This window comes from Falco naumanni, chromosome 5 (assembly GCF_017639655.2).
Source record: "Falco naumanni isolate bFalNau1 chromosome 5, bFalNau1.pat, whole genome shotgun sequence".
Lineage (NCBI taxonomy): Eukaryota > Metazoa > Chordata > Aves > Falconiformes > Falconidae > Falco > Falco naumanni.
In genome coordinates this window covers 6,772,377-6,788,943 of record NC_054058.1, presented here as the reverse complement: position 1 = coordinate 6,788,943, position 16,567 = coordinate 6,772,377, and the positions used below count along the sequence as shown (strand labels likewise).

The 16,567-nt window shown below is 52.8% G+C and overlaps 2 protein-coding genes across 5 annotated transcripts in view; one reads left to right on the top strand and one right to left on the bottom strand.

Annotated features, from left to right (window-relative positions):
- The window catches only part of BOC (BOC cell adhesion associated, oncogene regulated), a 56,902-nt gene extending 42,386 nt beyond the window's left edge, over positions 1-14,516 (top strand). Inside the window, exons 6-19 of one of the 4 annotated variants that reach the window (XM_040596240.1) lie at positions 76-369; positions 1,161-1,433; positions 2,140-2,438; positions 5,186-5,351; positions 6,249-6,359; positions 7,559-7,765; positions 8,586-8,767; positions 9,846-9,951; positions 10,150-10,272; positions 10,859-11,080; positions 11,500-11,726; positions 12,319-12,398; positions 13,043-13,236; positions 13,819-14,516. In XM_040596240.1, the coding sequence (XP_040452174.1) occupies positions 76-369; positions 1,161-1,433; positions 2,140-2,438; positions 5,186-5,351; positions 6,249-6,359; positions 7,559-7,765; positions 8,586-8,767; positions 9,846-9,951; positions 10,150-10,272; positions 10,859-11,080; positions 11,500-11,726; positions 12,319-12,398; positions 13,043-13,236; positions 13,819-14,003 (2,669 nt within the window). In that variant the 3' untranslated portion in view covers positions 14,004-14,516. Of the gene's footprint in view, positions 1-75; positions 370-1,160; positions 1,434-2,139; positions 2,439-5,182; positions 5,352-6,248; positions 6,360-7,558; positions 7,766-8,585; positions 8,768-9,845; positions 9,952-10,149; positions 10,273-10,858; positions 11,081-11,499; positions 11,727-12,318; positions 12,399-13,042; positions 13,237-13,818 lie in introns of all 4 variants that reach the window. The other 3 variants (XM_040596239.1, XM_040596242.1, XM_040596241.1) reach the window with 3 other exon arrangements.
- A 99-nt stretch (positions 14,517-14,615) lies between these two features.
- The window catches only part of CFAP44 (cilia and flagella associated protein 44), a 47,158-nt gene continuing 45,206 nt past the window's right edge, over positions 14,616-16,567 (bottom strand). The window contains exon 35 of the mRNA XM_040594958.1: positions 14,616-16,279. Within this exon, the coding sequence (XP_040450892.1) occupies positions 16,004-16,279 (276 nt within the window). The 3' untranslated portion in view covers positions 14,616-16,003. The remainder of the gene's footprint in view (positions 16,280-16,567) is intronic.

The window sequence follows — 16,567 nt, the reverse complement described above, 5'->3', positions numbered from 1 at the left end:
CCACACTCTGCACAGGGTGCTTTCACACCGGCAACCTTCCTTCCCACCCACCTCCCTCCTCCTCTTCCTCACCAGGCTCCACAGCAGAGGCAGCCCGGATAATCTACCCTCCTGAAGCTCAAACCATCATTGTCACCAAGGGCCAAAGCCTCATCCTGGAGTGTGTGGCCAGCGGGATCCCCCCACCGCGGGTCACCTGGGCCAAGGATGGCTCCAGCGTCTCCGCCTACAACAAGACGCGCTTCCTGCTCAGCAACCTCCTGATTGACCCCACGAGTGAGGAGGACTCGGGCACCTACAGCTGCACAGCTGACAACGGGGTTGGAGAGGCCAGAGCTGCGTTCATCTTCTACAACGTGCAGGTGTTTGGTGAGTGCTGCTGTAGCCCTTGTTTCAGGAAGGACTTGGACTTTCTCCACTGCTTTTAAGGGGGAAATACTGGTGCTGCTGTACTCTTCTTCCTGGACAAACCACAATGTAATGCCAACCCCTGTTCATGGTTCCAGTTTCTAGGAGATGGGACAAATTCTTCCTTGAGGGTGGTAGTTCCTCCTTCCTGGCTCCCACTATGGACTGCAGACGATGCATCCTCTCTTCCTCACCAAAAGCTCTGCTCTTGTCATTTGTGACACTGGGTTTGCTCTAGCACTTTCTAGTGGGGGACTGGCTGCTGCTTAGACATCCTTGACAATGGCATAGGGAAGACATTGGAGTGTCTTGCTTTTTGTTCTGTTCTGTGGGGAAGCTGTGTATGGGGTGGGAAATGTAAGGGATACCTCTGCCACGCATCCTTCCCCTCCTTGTAAGCATTAGGGAGGCTAAGCCTATGTTTTATGGGATTGCACTTCATCCAGGGGCTGGTGTGTTGTTCCGGCACAAGCACAGAGTAGCATTTCAGCTTAGAAAACTGGGACTTGCAGGTGGCTGCTGTCATCTGAGAGGGGCAGATGGCCTTGGGCCACCTCTCCTTGTGGTTCATGTGGATGCTGAAGGGGAGGTGCAATGAATTGGACCCCTGTGGGTCCCTGAGTGGGACTTGGGGGTGGGGTAAGGATCCATTACTTTGCTTTCATCCCTGCCAGAGAGGAAGGTGCGAAGCCATGGCCGTGCCATGCTCCCTGCCAAGTGGCACCCAGCAGCCCCGTTTTCTCCCTGCACAGAGCCCCCGGAGGTCACCATGGAGCTGTCCCAGCAGATCATTCCCTGGGGCCAGAGTGCCAAGTTCACTTGCGAGGTGCGAGGGAATCCCCAGCCCTCCGTCATGTGGCTGCGTAACGCCGTCCCCCTCTCCGCCAGCCACCGGCTCCGGCTTTCCCGCAAGGCGCTGCGGCTGGTCAGCGTGGGGCCCGAGGACGACGGCATATACCAGTGCATGGCAGAGAACGAGGTCGGCAGCGCGCAAGCCATGGTGCAGTTGAGGACAGCCCGGCCGGGTAGGTCCCTCTCTCCAAGCTTGTGACCGTTCAATCCCAGGGCCTAACGCACAGGGAAAGAGCAGCGGGAGCAGGAGAAGCAAGTCGGTGTGCAACCCTTCCACCTGTGTTTGAGCTGCTTTGCTCTTCCCTCCCTGTTACCCTGCACATCAAGTGCTTTTTCGACTGGGATCCCCGCCTCTCCCTGTAGGAGCAGATGGTGGTGGCCGTGCTTCTAAGTGCGGTGCCATGTGTGCATCCTTGAGCTGTCTCTGCATGGGGGACACGGGCCATGCGGGTGTAGTGCCTTACCCCACGGCTTACTCCGCTCTGCCTCTGGGCACGCGCTGGGCACGAGCAGAAACACCGATGTGGGTGGATTCACCTGGGATAAGAGAGGTACCACCTGATTCTTTGGACCCTACTGAACTTACCCAGGGTAGGAGGGGCTTCAGAGAGGGAGGCAGCCCCATGTGGCCAAGGCCTGTTCTCGCAGAGGCCCCAAGTGAGCTGTGTTAGGTTCATAGCAGGAGAAGGAGAGATCATTGCTAACACCTTTTGGAGTGGCACAGCAGGCAGCACCACCTGGGACCCGATACCTCTGAGGTGCCTGTGCTGCAATGGGTGCGCAGTGCTGGGCTTCCCAGAGTTTTCAGGGGGCTTACAGCTCTGCCTGCACCGCAGACTGGGACAGGCATTTACCCTGCCTCGACACTTTGTCTTTCAGGAGCTACGCTCAACCCTGGGCGAGATGCCCAGCTGGGCTCGGCTCAGCCTCCAACACCACCTTCCAGGGACAGTGCCTTAAAGCTGCTCCTGGATAAAGCTGGACTGCCAAAGCCTGCGACGACCCCGCTGGCAGCATCTCCACAGTGTGCAGCCAACAGGGAGCTGGTGTCTCCAGCTGAGGCCCCCATCATCCTCAGCTCTCCCCGGACATCCAAGACAGACAGCTATGATCTGGTGTGGAGACCCCGGCCTGACAGCAGAGCCCCCATCCTCTATTATGTGGTGAAGCATCGCAAGGTATCGCTGTTTCGCCCTGCTCCCATCTTTCCTCTGCGCCGTTCCACAGGTGGGCTGGTGGCCTCGCTGCACGTTTTCACACCTCCTGAGCAGGTGCGTTGGGGCAGGGGCACCCATCGCTCACTGGTGGTGCTGGTTGGTGGGTCCTCCTCAGCTGCAGCCACAGCCTGTCGAGGTGTGATGAGTACAGGCTGCGAGAGGTTTGCTCTCACAGAAGGGCCCGTAGCAGTGCCTGTCTGCCGAAGCAGGCGGGGCGGGTGTGCACACGTGTATTTCCAGCCTAAAGAGCTTCCACTTCCAATCCTCAGTTGTCTGCTTACACAAATAGGAAGTCCTGAGGGCAGACTGCGCAGTGACTTGCTCTGTAATGCTTTTGTCTTGGCACAAGCCACGAGGATAACTCTGCCTTGAAAGTCTCGGGCTGCAGGACACAGAGCAGCAGCCTGTCTCTGCTGCACGCACCTCAGCAGCTGCCCTGCTCAGCCGCGCTGAAGCACTCACACTCGGTGACCGAGGAGCCAGCAGAGAGCCATCACAGCCATGCTAAATCACCTGGAAGGTCCTCAGCCACTGGTTTTATTCTGGAAGCTGAAAGGCAGTGCAGTGTTGAGCATGTTTCTTGGCTGGTGGCACGGCATGAGCACATCACCGGTGCGCTGCTGAGCCCTGCGTGAGCCCCAGGGCTCCTGTCCTCTTCCGTGCTTCTGGGCACCGCGGGCAGAGTGCCAGCAGAGCTGTAGCCCAGCAGTCTCTCTAATTAGCAAAGCATTGTTGAGGTAAAAATTCTGCTTTTGAGGTGTAGAGCCACTCTTACCATTTTGCTGGGGATAAGCGGGAAAAAAGGGGCATTGAATTTACTCATTTGCTGCTTGTTTTTCCTTTGGGTAGGCAGGGAGTTGCAGTAGAGGCAGGTTTTGCTTTGGGGTTTGATTACATTCCTGATCCGGCATGTTTTGGATTCCCAGCCACTGCAAGGCACCATTTTCCGTTATAAGAATCTATTTTCCTGGAACTGCTTGATTTTGTGAAAATACAGTATAATAGGAGGCTGTTACAATCCCTACACATCCTTGATTTCTTTCTAAACAAAACCAAAGTGGAGTGTTTCAGCTAACCCTCTCTTTAAAGAGTCCTTTGTTTTAAAGGCAGAAGATGCCAACACAAGAACACAATAGGGCAGGCTTAAATAAAAACCAAAAGATGCCAAAAGCCTCACCCGACTATTGGCTCTGGTTGTCTGCCAAGAAGAAATCTGTCCCCTGATGGTGTATCATGTAACTACCAGTTCTGTGTGCGATCTCAACTTGCAGGCTGGCGTTTGTCCGTATGTTATTTGTTTTTCAGCGCTTCACCTGGAAGGGGCTGTGGGGCAGTGGAGGTCACCATGGGTCACTGCAGTTTGCAGTAATATGTTTTCAGTGTAGTCCAAATTCTCAGCTGGAGACTCTTTCTTGAGATGCTTAAGGATTGTGTGGCAAGGAATTAGTCCCAATAACCCTTAAACTTGTTTAGAAAATGTCTCTATCAGAGATTCTTAGGATCAAGTTATATAATGATCTGGTTTTGACATCTCTGACTGGAGAAGCACATGTGCAGAGAGGGAAGGAATCAATTCAGCAACAAAAGAAAAGACTCTTTGTTTGGAAGATGGCTATAAGGAAAGTAAAACCTACTGACAGGAGACTTACATTTGTACTAGGCAAGGGTCTGCTCTCCTCTGGAAAGTATCTGTGGATGTCCCTTCTTCCGCTGCTCTTATGCTACCTTTAAATCTCTGCGGCCTGCAAGCAGTCAGATGCCACGCAGCCGTTACCTTTGTTTCTTAAGTTCTCTTTTTCTCTCCTGAGCATTAGCAGTCTTTAGGGCTCCCCTCCCTGGCCTCACAACTCTGTGGGCTCAGGAATAAAAATAAAACAAGCCAGGCATTAATCAGTCAGTGTCAAACGCTTGGGGAAGATGAATGATACGGCAGTCTCGGCATTTCCGTTTTGTTGCTTCGCCTGCGTTGCTAATGCTCCTTTCGGCACCGGGTCACTTCAGTGTCCTGCCTGTTTGCCTGCAAAAATATTATCCTTCCAGCTGGGGAGACGGAGGAAGGTCCCACCTTCCCTCACCCTCTGCCTGGGGCATCGGGGCATCACCAAAGAACAAACTTGTTTCCAAGTTTCCCCCTTTCTGGGGGCCACAGCCGCATTACAGTCTCTTCCCTGCAGAAACCTGTGCTCAGACGTTACCGTTCCCCGTTTCAGCCAGGAAGTGCCAGCGGTGAGACCGGATAAAACGCCATTAGTCAGACAGTGTAGGTCCAGGTGACCAAAGTGGCACCCAGGTACCTCATCCCATGGAAACGACCAGCATCTAAATGAGCAGCTCACCGGCTTGGGCTGCAGGAGAGATTTGGCTCCTAAAGCAGCTCAGGCCTCTGGCTAACGCTGCCTTTTGGGGGTGCGCCTGCCCCAGGGCTGTACGCGCACCGAGGGGCCGCGGTATCAGAGAGGAGCAGTGGACAGAATGGGGCTGAGTGAACCTCTGGGGTCAGTAAAACACCCAGGTGCTCGGTGACTTGTCCTGCTTATATCTGAATCCTTCAGCTTTGCAAAATCAGGCTGGAAATATCCCCCTCCTTTACAGGCAGGGAAGGGAGCCCTGGGTGAGATGGAACCTGTGATGCAGGTTCCTGGGCTCGGTGCAGGCAAGAAGCCCAGCTTGCCCCCAGCTTTGCAACGCCTGCGCTGGTCTCTCAGCAGGTCACCAACGCCTCGGACAGCTGGGCAGTGAGGGACGTCCCAGCCTCGCAGCACCGTCTGACCCTTACCAGGCTGGACCCTGGAAGCCTCTACGAGGTGGAGATGGCTGCTCACAACTGTGCCGGCGAGGGACAGACGGCCATGGTGACCTTCCGGACTGGTAAAGGTCAAACCTGTCCCTGGGTGTTTTGCTCTGAGTCAGGGCAGGGCCCCTCGGAGACATCCCACCCCAGCCCTGAGGCACGGGCACCAGCCTTAGGACAGAGGGGCTGTTTCTGCTCTGGAAACCCATCTGCCCTCAGCCCAGAGTGACCCTCTCAGAAGGGAAAGTGGAGGGTGGGACTGAAACAGGATGGGGAAAATCAGCTCTTCCCTTCTGCCTGGGTTGGAGTAAGTCCCTTCCTCCCTTGCTGTCTCAGTTGAACACCTGCAGAACCATAGAAAATAGGTCTGGCGGGGATGTCAAAAGGTCGCTTAATCCATCCTCTGCCTGGAGACAGGATCAGCCTGTGGGGGTCGTTCCCAACAGGTGTTAGTCCAATCTGTCCTTAAAAGCTTCTGCTGCACTAAAGGAAACGCCAAGCCTTGCCACGCAGTCTGCTCGGCACCGAGCTCTCTTTGCCACTGAAAGGATATTCCAGATGTCTACACCAAGTCTCCCTGTCCCCTGGCTGCTTTTCGTGTCTCCAGCAGGTGTGGGGAACGACATTCCCTTCGTAGCAATCTTCCACGTGGTGGTGGGCTTGCTCACGTGGCCCCTCAGGTCCCCATCTTGTGCTAATTACTACCTTCTCAGGCAGAAATCTAGCAATATTTCAAGAAAACCAATTAAAAGTTTTAGAAAATTAAATATGAGGGGGGCCTATTAACAGTTTAACAAACCTGCTCCTTTAGCTTTAGTTCCTGCCTGCAGGTTGAGTGCTTTGAACCCCTAGGGCTGTTAGAGTCTGGAGAGTATCTACCTCTGCGTTGTGCCTGGGAATATTTTCTTTGCTTATGACAGCAAAAATTAACTCCGAGCTGCCTCTCCATGTCACTGATGCCACCTCTCCCTTCTGCACAGGCCGGCGCCCAAAACCAGAGATTGTTGCCAGCAAAGAGCAGCAGATCCAGAGGGATGACCCAGGCACGAGCACTCAGAGCAGTAACCAGTCAGACAACAGCCGTCTGTCCCGTAAGGCCCTCCCTGAACTGGGCAAGGAGGGAGGGTGAGGGGTGCTGGATCTCTTGTGGGTGGCAGCGGCCAGGCCACGCTGGGGTTGAAGTCTTCACTGGGTAAAGCAGGACTGTGCAAAGCTGCGTGGGTGGTCTCCAGCTCCTGACGAGGAGAGGTCCTTCTTGGGCACCTCTGCTGCGGCACTTGGCAGGCTTAGGAGAGCAGGCTGTCCCCACCATTAACGCAAGAACTTGTCAGAAACTCTCCATCTCTTGCTGAGTTTCACATGGAGGGTTCCCAAAGCCCTGCTGTGGAGTCTGTGAATGGGCAATGCGCAGGACCAGCAAGCTCCTGTGCACCAGTGGGTGCTGGGGGAGCACAAGGGAGAAAGGAGAACCAAGTCCCTGCAAGTCCTGGCATCCTCCTCTCTCAGCCGCGCCCTGAGCAGGGGCGGTTAGTGCCCATTCTAGCAGCGCAGGGTGCTCCACTGGGGTATTTTGATGCATTGAAGCATCAGGTCCTGACTTGTTAATCCCATTCGTTGTTTCCCACCTTGTGTTTGCCATTGCTGTTATTCAGCAGTGCCATTACCCGTTCCGTGAAATTCTCTCCTTCGATCCTTATCCTGCCTGTGAGGTCCCCCCCTTCGGTCCCCCACACGCATTCACGCCTTGCCTTTTCTTCCATGGCCACAGCTTCAGTCATCTCTTTCCCTCCCATCTTTTGGTTGTTTTCTTATCAAGTTACATTTCTACAGTTCAGAACTTTTCCCCACTTCCTCCTCACCTGGTTCTTCTCAATCTCTCCTGTTTCCGTCTCCTGTGCTGTCAGTCTCCCCTTGCTCACTGCTTCCACATCAGCCAGACCTTTTGCTCTCTCTCCAGCCCTGCATCCACACCTCTCACTGCTCTCCCTCCCCTGATGGGTGCACACACCTCAAACCTTGTCTCATCCTACTTGAGTTGGGAATGGAAAAGGAGCAAGATGCAAACAGGAGTAAAAGATGTTTGCAGGGCACAAACTGAAAGGAGTGAGGATTTGGGTGTGTTAGCTCTAATGAAGAGACGCGAAGGAAGAGAGGATTCTGGACCTAAAGAGCGCGTGCGTGGGTGCAAGGCAGGCAGTCCTTCACCCACATACCGCTCAGCTGCAGGATCCTCCAGACAGGGCGAGAGGGACGCGCTTCACATCCTGATGTCCTTCTGTGCCCCTTGCAGCTCCAGAGGCACCAGACCGTCCAACCATCTCCATGGCATCAGAGACATCTGTGTACGTGACTTGGATCCCCCGGGGGAATGGCGGGTTCCCCATCCAGTCTTTCCGCGTGGAATATAAGAAATTGAAGAAGTTGGGAGACTGGGTCCTGGCCACCAGTGACATTCCTCCTTCTCGCCTCTCAGTGGAAATCCCAGGCCTGGAGAAAGGTAGGCAGGTGTTCTCCTCCCTGCTTCCTGGAGGCCTGTAGGAAAGCCGTGCGGTCCCTGGAGGATGGTCAGCCATCTGTCACATCATGCTTAGCCCCGGCATGTGCGAGCAAAACAAAGCCTCCCCAGCTCCGGCCTGGGATGCATGGGGAGAAGCTGCAGATGCTTCTCCAATTTCTCCAGCTGCAAAGACCAGCGTGGATTTGACCTCCCTGAGGGAGGCTTGCGCATGCTTTTCTGCATTACAGGATTTAGTTACTAAAGGCATTTGGTTTTGCCATTTACTAGAGAGGATGGAACTTCCCTTAGCCACAGGCAAGGCAGATGGGCACATAATTCCCATTGCACTTCACATGAGAAGAGACGGCATCACTGAGCTGGACAGCTTAAAAGGGACACACATCTACCCCAACTTAAAAGATCAGTAAAACAATGATTGGGTAAAGATTATTTAGGCTTTGAGCTTTTAACTGATGTAGTTAATTTCCATGTAGTAGAGGAAGGACGCTTTCCCATACCTGCTTTCAGGTCAGGACATCCTTTGGGGCATCTCTGAATCCAGCCACACACCTTCCAGAACTGCTACCTGACCTCCAGACCATCCAGACAGGAACCGGGGAAGGCACATAAAAGCAAGGTCCATCTAGCACATGGCTGACATCTGGCTGTTCAGTGTTTGCGTTTCAATCAAAACCTCTCTGTAGGCTCTCTGCCTTCTGAAGAAGACGTAACCCCTCTCCACAGCCAGGCCTGTGCTCCCAGTTGAAGTCTTGGAAGACTCCAATCTCTGCAACTCCTGTATTTCCTGTTTTTCCCCTAGGCACATCCTATAAATTCCGTGTCCGGGCACTGAACATCCTGGGAGAGAGTGAGCCCAGCGCAGCATCTCGGCCATACGTAGTGTCTGGGTACAGCAACCGCGTCTATGAGCGCCCTGTGGCTGGGCCATACATCACCTTCACAGATGCCATCAACGAGACCACCATCATGCTGAAGTGGATGGTAAGGTTTGTAGGGGCAGAGGTCTCTGAACGTGCAGGAAGCACAGGGGTGTGGGTGCTACCTGCCCAGCTCGCGCATCTTCCAGGTCATCACCCTGGAGCCTGTCACCAGCACAAATGGATCTGGGATCCAATAGCTCCCTCCACCAAAGGAGGGCTTGGGCCACCTAGAAGTGGGAGAAGTCAGAGAGCCTAGGAAAACCTTCTCACCAGAATCCAGCATTGTACACAGGGGCGTTTCAGCAGATACCCCCAGGGTCTTGACCATTTTGTTCAAGGAGCACAGTTGAACACATGGCGCAGCTGTTTACTCACCTGGCCAAATTCCTGCAATCCATTAGCACCTCTGTCTGTTGTAGTAGTTTCCAGCAGAGATGTCCTTCACTCTCACTGGCTGGGCAGCAGTCCTAAGTGCTGACAATCATTTACAGCAGTCAGCTCCAGATGATTTTTAGGAGTGGGCAGGATCTTTTGGATCACAAGCCCAGATCCAAGTGTTTCCAGCAGCTTCTTCGGAGGGATGCACTGCCCTCTTCTCTCCTCGCTGCTTCTAGCCAGAAATTGCTACAGGGCAGGATGGGCGCTGCTGATCATTGAACCATGATAAAATAATGGATGAAAGACAGCAAGAGCATGTGGAGCTTGGACAGTACTGCCCTGGGTGGGGGAGGGACAGGGATGTCCTCAGAAAGACAGGACTCCTGTGGTCACCGGTTCATGGCAAGATGCAGTTTGCCTGGCAGTCACAAGCCTACTGGAGTCACGGTGAAGGTGTGTTTGCCCTTGGCCCAGCTCAGTCACTGGTGCTGAGGAATTTTTTCTCTTCTGCTGAGAGGGAGCAGAGTACTGGATGCTTGGGGTGATGGGACCAGACTCGTGGCCTGCCTGTTGGCTGAGAGAAGCAGGGCGTGAGTGTCAAATAGCACTGAGCTCTTGGAAGGGAAAAGCAGTGGCAACGCAAGATCCCTCTGCTGGGTCTTCCTCCCGTCCCATCCATTTATCCCAACTGCTGCTCACCTGGTACAACAAGGAGCACAGACATCTCTGCTCATTTCTGCTCTCCCTCCCATTCTCTGCAGTATATCCCAGCCAGCAACAACAACACTCCCATCCACGGCTTTTACATCTACTACCGCCCCACTGACAGTGACAATGACAGTGACTACAAGAAGGACGTGGTGGAAGGTAGGAGATCTCAAGAGGCTGCTCCCAGCTGCTCTTTCCTCCTGGAACGATACACGGCCAGAAGGAGCCTTGTGCAGAAAAGGCACAAAAGGCGGCGGCTGCTGCTGTCCGGGCCTGCTTTTCCTAGCACTGCTGCAGAGCGGGGCAGTCGCCTGTTCCCCGAGGAAGCTAACGGCACCGTGTGTGTTCCCTTCCCAGGAGATCGGTACTGGCACTCCATCAGCCACCTGCAGCCAGAGACCTCGTATGACATTAAGATGCAGTGCTTCAACGAGGGGGGGGAAAGCGAGTTCAGCAACGTGATGATCTGTGAAACTAAAGGTAACCAGCTTCACCGGGCGCCCCTGGGAGCGCAGCCTGCTGCCCTCCCTGCCTGCAGCTGTCAGAGCACAGCCAGGCGGGTACCGTCCCTGCCTGACAGGGCATCATCTAAGCTCAGACAAGGCGATGGGGGCGGCACTGGGGAGAAGAAGAGCCATAGGTTTGTTGATGCTGGTGGTCAGTATGTGTATATACCCGTAGCAGTACCCACAGACCCCGTGTACAGAGGCCATCACCGTTTCCCTCAGAGGAGTAGTTACCTTCTGTTTTCCTAAGTATCATGCAGATAGCGACCCGAAAACCAGAAAAGCCAACTTGCCCTTGCTGTGCCAAACTCCTGTGTTTGGTTATAAGCAGGTCCCATGTCATCTTCCAAGCAGCTGCACAGTCACAATAGGAACAGCATGAAGTCAAAGCATGTGTTTTAGAGAAGCGATTTTCCTTTTTTATTCTGCTTCAGCAGCCACCATAAAAGCCACCACAGAAGTCCATCCACGCCACAGCAGCACAGACATGCCTGGAGGGGGCTGCTATTCCACCTGCCATGCCTGTGTCTAACACATCTCTCTCTCTCTCCTCTTTGCAGCTCGGAAGTCTCTTGGTCTGCCAGGCCGTCTTCCACCCTCCACAGTGCCCCCCCAGCAGCATCCCCCACTCAGTGGTGGGCACAGTGGCCTGGGGACAGGAGCCATGGTGGCCCGTTCCAGTGACTTGCCATACTTGATTGTCGGCGTTGTGCTGGGCTCTATCGTACTCCTCATCGTGGCTTTCATCCCCTTTTGTCTTTGGAGAGCCTGGTCCAAGCAGAGTAAGGGTTCTTTTTGAGGGCTGATTTACAAGATGTGCTCTGCCCTGTGGGTCAGACCTGACCCTGCTTGTAGTTGGGTCAAACACCCAAAATGTGAGAGCTGCACATGTGGGGAAGCGGGAAGAGGGCGGGCAGAGAGCAAGTCTCAAATGTCCTGTGGCACCCCATAAAGGCAAAGGCCACCGTTAGCCCCTTGCCCTGCTCACCTTGTTGAAAAGGAGCCCTGGGACTAGAACCAGGGAAAAGGGGCATTCCCTCATCTTCGTGTAGAGCCCCTTTCCACCATTTGTCTCCAGCGGTGCTTTGGGTGCCGAAATAGCTGCCTGATAGGACAACCTAACACTATCCTTGCTGAGCTTCAAGAAGCTCAACTTCACCTCCGATTTTGGCCTCAGACTTCCTTTTTCTTCCCTCTGCAGAGCAAACCATTGACATGGGGTTCCCAGGAGCCGGGCTGCTGGTATCGTCCTGCCAGTACACCATGGTGCCTCTGAGGGGCATCTCTGCTCCTCGTGCCAGTGGGCATCCCTATGTTAACGGGCAGCCCTACGCCAACGGGGCACACCTGAATGGCATCTGCCCCTCTGCAGGAGTGGGGTATGCGAGCACCGAGACCCGAGATTACAGTCCAGATGAAGTGCCACCGGTATGTGCACACCTGTGGTTAAAAGTTGGTTTGACATGAGCTGGAGGCCATGGTTGCAGTGAGAGGGCTTCTCCAGACGTGGCTGGCAGACTTTGCAGCCTGTAGAAGTAGCAAGACTGGCTTCTTGAAAGAGATTTTCCCTTTGCAGTGGAGTTGGAGGCATGGGAAGAATGGGAAGCTCTCCAAAACACTGATGAAGAGGTGGTTTTTGGGGCAGTGGCTCTAAGTATGGAGGAGGCAGTGGGAAAGGCTACTTTTATGGGAATGGTTCCTGTTCCTCCTGAGCAAAGCTCACAGGGACCGACAGTGTTGAGGAGTCTGTGTGTAAACAGTAACACAGGCCAAGGCAGTGCCACAGCTGAGATGATACGTTGGTTATCATCCCCAGTGATGCAGCAGTAAGCCTCAAGTGAGATTTTAAGTGCTCAGTTCCACTGTTCCCTGTAGCAAAAGAAACAGTTTCAGCTTTCTCTGCCTTCTGTCATAAGAGCTTCCCCAGCCTGCCCCACAGCTCCGGCTCCCAGATCAGCACCTGCCTCTTAATGCTGCTGCGTGGCATTGCTCTGCTGAGAATCCTTCTCTCTCCTTCCAGTCACACGAAGAGACCAACGCCTTGCTGCAGGCGCGAGTGCTGCAAAATGGGAATGCCCAGCAAGACTACCAGCCCTCCAGGTTAGTCCTGGCTTGCGGACAGGCAGAGGGGAATAATCCAGCGGGACCTACAAGACTACATGCTCACAAAAGCCTGGCCTCACCGTGCTCCCATCTGTCCCAGTTCACTTGGGAACCAAATCCGTGCAGCAGCACTAGGCCTTCTTGGTGTAAATGCTCGTCACAGAGCTCATTCCTCTTACGGTTCGGGGGGGGGGACAATTTCATCGTAGAGACAGCCACGACCTGCTTCCCCCTGCTCCCTTTCCTCCCCCTGCTCCTAAGCCAGAGACTGAAAAGCAGGATGAGCGAAGCTTAATGTCTATGACGGGATGCTGATAAACAGCTGCCCCAGAATCTGACCAGGGTCCAGCTGCGGGTGCTCTGTGTCTCACTGTTCAGATGTCAATCAAGTAGTTTCCCGTGTTCTCCAGGAGGTGCTACTCCTCCCAGCTCCTGCGGCACTCACTAGATGTTGAATCGTGGATACCAGGTCCCATCCCCTCATTCCCATCCCAGACAGGCTTCCCAGTTTCCGCTCTTCCCCTCATTTAGGAATGCCCAGTGCCATTGCATTGATGGAGCTGGCAGAGGCGTTGCGTAGGTCCTATCTTTCGAGAAGGAAAGATTTGTTAATAGTGCTAAATGTCTGTCTGCCTCCCCAGATTGCCCAACTCAAGAACAGAAGACAGCTCTTTCCTCTATAGTCTTCCAGATGACTCCACTCACCACCTTCTTCAGCCACAAGATGACTGTCCTCACCTTCAAGAGCACTTTGTTGGCCTCCATCATCCAGTGATGGGCAACAAAGTAGGAGGCCCCAGCCTGGATGCTCGACGGGATCCCCTGTTCCACCAAGGTCAGTGGTCTGGAAGACTCTGCTTGCTTCATTTCATTGTTTTAGGCTGATTTTGAAGGGAAATCTCACCGTAGAGCCTTTCCGATGGCCCTGTTCTTGCTTCTGTGGTACAAGGACAGTTTTAATGCCACATAGAACAGCAGCATGGAAAGGCCATGCTAGCAATTGGGGACTGCAAGTTGCCTCACTCAGTTTTGGAGGAGACATTTCTCATTTCTCCCAAAGCTTGAGCTGTATGCTGCTGGGAGAGCACAATACCCACCTCGAGTTGCAAAGATGCTGTCCTTTAGTCCATCTTAATTTTGCATTTTCCAGACTACCAGTAAAACAATAAGGTCCCTGAAAAATTACGTGAATCCACCTCCCTAGGTCCTGATCCATTGATCCACCCCTGCAGCGTAGATCAAACTTGTCGTGTGCAAGCATAGGGTCAAGCTCCCACATAGCCAGGACTTCCAGAATGCAGATCTTACTCTTTGATCAGCGTACCAATCCTCAAAGTGGACTGTTGACTAGAAAACTACCACAGCATCTCTCATTTCTGCATGCATTGTAATCATTTCTTGCTCCTTTCACTTTCAGGAAGCCCTTGCTGCCTAGGCCTAGTGCCAGTTGAAGAGGTAGAAAGACTAGACTGCTGCCAGTCCAGAGGAGATCTCCATCCCCAAAATCCAGTGATCACATCCTTGGGTCAGGATCTACCAAGACATCTGAACAGCAGCCCGCCATCACTGAGGCCCCTAGAGACTCATTCTCCCACCAGCTAGGGACCAAGCTGCCTTTTGCAAAAGACTTATTCTAAAGAGAAAAAGAGAATGGGTATTTATTTTTGTATAACACCCCTATTTATATATTTATGCACTTGTATATAGATGTATATGTGCCTTTTATAATGCTATGGAGACAGAAGGCATCCTCAGCAAGGTCACAGGAGGGCTGAGGAAACGAGGCAGCAATTGTCCGTGGCACCGGGCTGTTCATCAGAGCACAGGATTGAAACAGCAGCGTGAGAGACGTCGCAGGACACGGACCCAGAGCTGCCGCCGCTGAGGTCTAGCACCTCTTGCAGCGAGGGCTTCACGAGAGAGAACGCCATCAGCAAGGCCTTTTCCTCTTCCCGACAGGAAGGTTTGTCCCAGGAACACACTCCTGTGAATGGACTGGAGTTATGCACTCTGCCTAATCACCTTAAACAACCCTTCACATACACGCCATCTGCAGCTGCCTATCTGTAAAGTCAAACCCACGCTTTAACATCTAAAATAAAGGCTTTAGTCTTTTTGGTGGCTGGCTGTATGCTAAATCCTCCCATAGAATGAACCTGCTTTTTTTTTTTTTTACTTGCAGACATAGAGCAAGCAGGATGCCTGGGGAAAGGTGACATTTCCTGCAGTTACAGTTTTGCAAATAGCCACCGATGTAAATATTAATGCTGAGCTCAAGCCAAGAGGGATGGCTGCTGCCTGTGCCAGTTAAGTGACATAAAACTTCTAGTGAGGAGCACAGCTAGAGGAAATTTTCCTTCACCTGCAAGGACAGCTGTATGGCTTTGGTGATGGGGAGGGAGGCAAATTTTGTTTCCTTATCCTCCATCTCCCACCCTGTGGTTTTCCAGCTTCAAAAGCTTTCAGCTTCCAGGCCTGTGGGTAAGGGTGGGCTTTCTCCCTTAAGGAAACGGGATGCTCGGCCCTTTCATAGGGCCCCACGGAGAAGGCAGGCTGCAGGAGTACCCTTCGTTTGGCTGTCCTGGGGCCAGCAGGGGCAGTGCCTGGGCCTGGCTGGGGTAGGGTTGGCTCTCTCTGAGCATACACCAGCCAGAGGAGCAGAAACCATTAGCAAAAGGCAGGGAGCAGGGAGGAAGAGCAAAAGCAGCTGCAGGTTGTCCAATCTGTTTAATTAAAAACTAGTAACCAACCCCAAGGCCGCCTGTGCACCCTCAGAAACTCTGCGCTGGAGGAACAGTGCAGCACAACCCTTCCGCTTTGGGGGTGAAAGAAGTTTTCTTGGTAAGACAGGGCAAGTGCTGTAAATGATCATGCACTGCCACCACACTGAATGTCAGAGGCAAAAAAGAATAAAACCTGAAAACAGAACAGAGCTCGGCTCACTCTCACTCTGATCAGGCAGGTGCAAGCCAGTGTAATTACAAAAAAACAAACAAAAAACCAACCAACAACAAAACCTCCTCCTGCCAGGTAAATACCACGTCCTGCATGCACTGTGGGTCAGTTTTCTACTGCTATCGAGCAGAGGCAAGCAGGAAAGTATCTGATTGACTCCATACCCACCTTAGCGCTGCAGGCCCTGAGGAGAAAGGTCCCTTTGCTTTCTTTAAACAACTAGCACTTCCCTCTACTCTTAACTAGCTCGGTTAGCAGAGAAGTGCCATATTCCTGCTAGAATAGTCAGCAAATAACAAAAGGCACCCTCAGGGCAGACCTTTTTTACCATTTTTGAGAACACGGGTACCAAAGATGTATTTGCCCACATGAAACTCATATCCAGCCTTCAACAACCACTTGTTTGAAGAGCAGACACATACACACACACACACACGGAGGGCACCTGCCCCGTGCCAATCTCTGCAATGGACTGCTAACAGCATTTGTAAGTTGTATGAGCACTCTTTTATTCCCTATCTGTCGCTACAGTCGTATTTTGATAGGGGAAACAAACAGAACCTTTTAACACTAAACCCACGTACAGCCAAAGCAATTAATGTCGCACTTCCAGCTATGACTACTGCCCCAGCTAACCGTGCCCGTTTTTAAGGGAGACTCGTACTGTTCGTTACCATTTCTGGTGTAAGAAGAGGGAACGATTCAGTTGGTGTCTGAGAGCCCTGCAGTGATGAAGGCTGCAGAAGGCGGCACCCATCTTTTCTGCTAAGGAGAGCAAGGTCTCTTAAGCACCCATCTTTTCTGCTTAGAAGATTGATTTCTTCTTTTAGAAGGGCTGTGTCACGAACCATGTGCTTGAGCCGTGACTCCAGCCTGACCTTCTCTTTGATGTCAGTAGTTCGGGTGCCCCGAAATTCTGCTCCCTGTAAGGAGAGGAAGAAAATACCTCCTATAAAACATGGGAGAATGAACAGTGGAAGTTTGTTTCAAGCAGGAAATCGAAGCTTTCCAACAGGCAGGACAGCCGCGTGACTTTTCCACCCCTCAGTCAGAACTACTTGGAAGTCAGAGTGAGAGACTGCTGACTTAGACTCCGGCGGTCACAGGCAGCTGCCTTACTCCCTAATACAGAGTAAAGAAAACTCTTTCATTCATTTGGCTGTTTCCATGTAACGAAGGAATAATTTTTACTTGCTGGAAGACATTTTTAA